Here is a 4,054-nt window from a genome sequence, read left to right as displayed (position 1 = left end):
CCCCTGGGTAGAGTGCCATGGCATTACAGCTCACAGCAACCTCCAACTCCTGGGCTCAAGCGAGTCTCCTGCCTTCGCCTCCCAAGTAGCTGGGATCACAGGCGCCCGCCACAACGCCCGGCTATTTTTTTTTGGTTGCAGCCATCATTATTGTTTGGCGGGTCTGAGCTGGGGATTCGAACCCGCCACCTTAGGTGTACGTGGCTGGTGCCTTAGCCGGTTGAGCTATAGGTGCCGAGCCGATGTGTCATTAATTAACAGAAGGGAAAAGAACTAGTCACAGAACTGGTGCAACTACTGGAGAAGTTGGGGCACTATGCCTAGGCAGTTGTAGCCTTCAGCACCAACGTAGTCAATGAAGCCTTGTTCCCCATTTAATTTCAGCTTCATCACTGTCTTGGAAAGACCCTGACACTGACTGCCCCAATAGCTTGGTGACTCCTTGTCATTGACGTGATGCCCTCTGTATTTCTCTAAGCTCCCCACCCCACCCATTCAGGCCTCTGCTCAAATGCCACTCCCACAAATAGAGACTCCCTCACTACCTTTCCCCTACCAAAAATAGCTCTACCTCCACTCTGATCCTTCTCCTTGGCCCATAGCTTTCATTTTTCTTATAATGGTGCCTAACCTCTCACTATACACTTATCTTTTTCTCCCTCATTTAAAACAAGCTTACAAAGGGTAGTGTTTTTGACATCGCCGATCCCCAGAATCTAGGGCAGGTATTGGCACTCCACATGAAGTGAACAAATATCTGCTGAACGAATGAAGAAATAAAAACTTCATCTAAGGCTCAGTGCCTGTGGCTCAAGCGGCTAAGGCGCCAGCCACATACTCCTAAGGTGGCGGGTTCAAATCCCCAGCCCAGGCCCACCAAACAACAATGATGGCTGCAACCAAAAAATGGCCAGGCATTGTGGCGGGCGCCTGTGGTCTCAGCTACTTGGGAGGCAGAAGCAGGAGACTCGCTTGAGCCTAGGAGTTGGAGGTTGCTATCAGCTGTGATGCCACGGCACTCTACCCAGGGGGAGAGCTTGAGGCTCTGTCTCAAAAAAAACTTCACCCAAAACGATGATGTCTGGAGATCAAATCACTTCACCTCTCTGGGCCTATATTGCCTCACTTTTGAAACAAGGAAGTTAATCAAGTGAGGACTAAAGTTGCCTTTCAATTTTCTCAGTTTGTAAAACAAAGATCTCCTCTTGAAGGCAACTTAGCTAAAGGTGGGCTTGGATTTACCTCAGATCAATGAATTTTAAAAATCTGGGGTTTCTTTTGTTTTCTTTTTGAGACAGAGTCTCACTATGTTGCCCCTGGTACAGTGCCATGGTGTCATAGCTCACAGCAACCTCAAACTCTTGGGCTTAAGCGATTCTCTTGCCTCAGCCTCCCAAGTAGCTGGGACTACAGGCACCCACCACAATGCCCAGCTATTTTTTGGTTGTGGTTCTCATTGTTGTTTGGCAGACCCAGACTGGGTTCGAACCCACCAGCTCCAGTGTATGTGCCTGGCACCCTAGCTGCTGAGCTACAGGCGTCAAGCCTGAGTTGTTGTTTTTTTAAGAACTCTTTCCTTTAAGCAAAACAGAACTGGGTAAATGGCAGAAAGGATCAAGCATCCCACAAGAGCAGAGCTGCTGTGAGAAGAAACTCCACAACCATAAAGTTCATTAACAGGCAGAATGACACTCTCCCATATTCTTTCTTGCACCAATTGAGGGAGAGGGAGGGGCTTACTCAGAAGATGTACTAGAGGAAGAAGGAAGGAAGACAAGCCAACAGTGACCAGAGAGAAAGCAGGAGCTATGAGGTCAACTCTTACTGAGCAGCTGGTCTTGGAATCCAGATCCCTTGTTTTGCTTCTTCATAGAACCTCAAACAGCCAATTCCAGGCTGTAAGCTTCCTCACAAGACATGAAATGTCTAACTCCAGATTCTAGATCTTGGCTTCCCGCCTATGACACTAGGCATTATGGATGGCACCAGACCTTCCAGACACCCTGAGTAACAGACTTTGGGGCCCAAGAAGGGGAATGCCCTCTAAGGTTTCCTGAGAGACCAGACTTCAGATTCCCTGAGGATGACTGGGCTTTCACCTCAACCCTCCCCTATCCCAAGTCACTTTAGGTGTTCTGCCTGTTCAGGTTAATGTTCCTCAGCAACGGATCTGGAAGTGTATCCCCCAGTACCATCGGGTGGGATCCTCCTAAAATCCTGACGATTTGGGAATTCTACTGCTCCTGAGAAGAGACAACTCTCAAAGTACGGTGAGGGGAGATCCTGCAGCCCTGTCTGTCCCTATAAAAGGCAAATAAGGTGTGTGTGGGGGACGAGGTCCTCGGGTCTTCTGAGAGGCTGGTGGCTGTGGGGTCCGGCGGAGGCGGACGAGGGTCCTACTGGTCTTACTGAGGTCGCACCCCCTGGTCCCCGACGAGGCGCCGCCCGTCCGTCGCGGCCTGTCAGCCCAGGCCTTGCAAGGAGCCCGCACCTCCTCCCTCACTGCCCACTCCGCGCTTACCGCCTTCTCCAGGTGGCTGCGTGCCTGCTCACTGTTCTTGGTGTGGTGGTAGAGTACAGAGCCCAACTGCAGGTGCGTGCGGGCCTCGATGCGCTGCGGAGGCTTGAAAGGGAACACGGCCTGCAAGCAGTGTACACACAGGCGGATCTTGGGCGGACTGGAAGTGCGGAAATGCTCGGCGAAGCCCAGAAGAGCCAGATACCACGACTCGGCCGCCTCGGCCTGCGCTGCCTGCGCCGCAGCCGCTTGGGCCGCGGCAGCCGCCTGAGCCGCCATTTTAGCCTCCACAACAACAAGCGGCCACCACGGGGAGGCGGAAGCAACCGCTCGGGGCGGGGCTTAGGTTTCAAGAGGCTCTCGCGAGAGCTGCAACACAAAGCATCCTGGAACATGTAGTTAGTATTTGGAGTGACCGCGGTTCTGGGAAGGTGTGAGAAAGGGAAGCCCCCTAGGGTAATCGGGAATGATACTTAGAAGTTGCTGAATAGACTGAAGCTTGAGTTCCAGGGGGAATACCCCAGGCGTCCACAAAGAGGAAGGGAGTGGCTAGCCAAAGAGGACTACATCTCCCATCAGGTCACGCGTACTATAACAGGCCTCCTTAGGTGGCACAGGAGCATTGTGGGATTGGATGAGTCTCAAGATGGACAACCGGGATGTTGCAGGTAACAGCCCTCGGCAGCCCTCAAGTGCCCACCTGGGTGTTTGGGACTATGTGTCGCCTCTTCGCCCTCCCATTGGTTCCGCTCCCACCCTCAGACCCCTGGCTTTACCCCCTTGGCAGCCCGAAGCGGTCGCTTCTGCATCTCCCAGTCTCCTGAGACCCCAGACCCAGGTTGCTGGCCGCCCATGCCTGGTTTGCTGAAGACGCACCGTTTTCCGTAAAGAACACCACCCTGGTTGATCTGCACCCAGTTTCTGAAATAACCACCTTCAAGGTTGCTCCAAGCTCCGCTCCCCAAAACAGCAGCAACCTTGGGCTGTCCTGCATCCCTCTCTTCGTAAAAGCCGCGGTTTGGCCTCTGTCCCGTTTTCTGAAAAAGCTGCTTTTCCGAAATGGTCTGTGGCTGTCTTTACACATTTCTCCCCTTCTTTTATCTTCCTTTCCCATCAGCCTTGCACTTCCTGCTCTCCCAAAATGGGATGCATTTATCCATTCAGCAGATAGTTAGGCGCTCACTGTGTGTCAGGCACCCTGCTGGGCTCAGGGGGTGCAGCTGTGATTAAAACAAGGCGCTGCCTTCCTGAAGGTTAATTTCTACTGGGGTGTCTGTGCACCAAAGAGAAACTATTTACAAAGAATAGGTTGTGATGATGTGAGGCGGTATGTGAAGGCTGCTGATACTGGGTGATCAGGGAAGACTTTTTCAAGCAGAAGATATTAGATGAGAAGATGCCAATTGTAGGAAGGCCTGGAGGGAAGAGCCTTCTACACAGAGTGGGACAGCAAGTGCAAAGGCCCTGGTTGGAATAGGTGTGTCCTTTTGAAGAACTTCAAGGATGATGCAGAAGAGGAAGGGGAGCCATCTCTCT

At 52.2% G+C, this 4,054-nt stretch overlaps 2 protein-coding genes across 2 annotated transcripts in view; one reads left to right on the top strand and one right to left on the bottom strand.

Annotated features, from left to right (window-relative positions):
* The window catches only part of MAU2 (MAU2 sister chromatid cohesion factor), a 40,871-nt gene extending 38,026 nt beyond the window's left edge, over positions 1-2,845 (bottom strand). The window contains exon 1 of the mRNA XM_012809396.2: positions 2,522-2,845. Within this exon, the coding sequence (XP_012664850.1) occupies positions 2,522-2,797 (276 nt within the window). The 5' untranslated portion in view covers positions 2,798-2,845. The remainder of the gene's footprint in view (positions 1-2,521) is intronic.
* Positions 2,846-3,142: 297 nt separating this feature from the next.
* The window catches only part of SUGP1 (SURP and G-patch domain containing 1), a 39,530-nt gene continuing 38,618 nt past the window's right edge, over positions 3,143-4,054 (top strand). Inside the window, exon 1 of the mRNA XM_003796593.3 lies at positions 3,143-3,186. Coding sequence (XP_003796641.1) covers positions 3,153-3,186 — 34 coding nt within the window. The 5' untranslated portion in view covers positions 3,143-3,152. The remainder of the gene's footprint in view (positions 3,187-4,054) is intronic.

This window comes from Otolemur garnettii, unplaced genomic scaffold (genome assembly GCF_000181295.1).
Source record: "Otolemur garnettii isolate 467f Iridium unplaced genomic scaffold, OtoGar3 scaffold00105, whole genome shotgun sequence".
NCBI lineage: Eukaryota > Metazoa > Chordata > Mammalia > Primates > Galagidae > Otolemur > Otolemur garnettii.
This window is presented reverse-complemented; position numbering and strand designations above follow the sequence as displayed.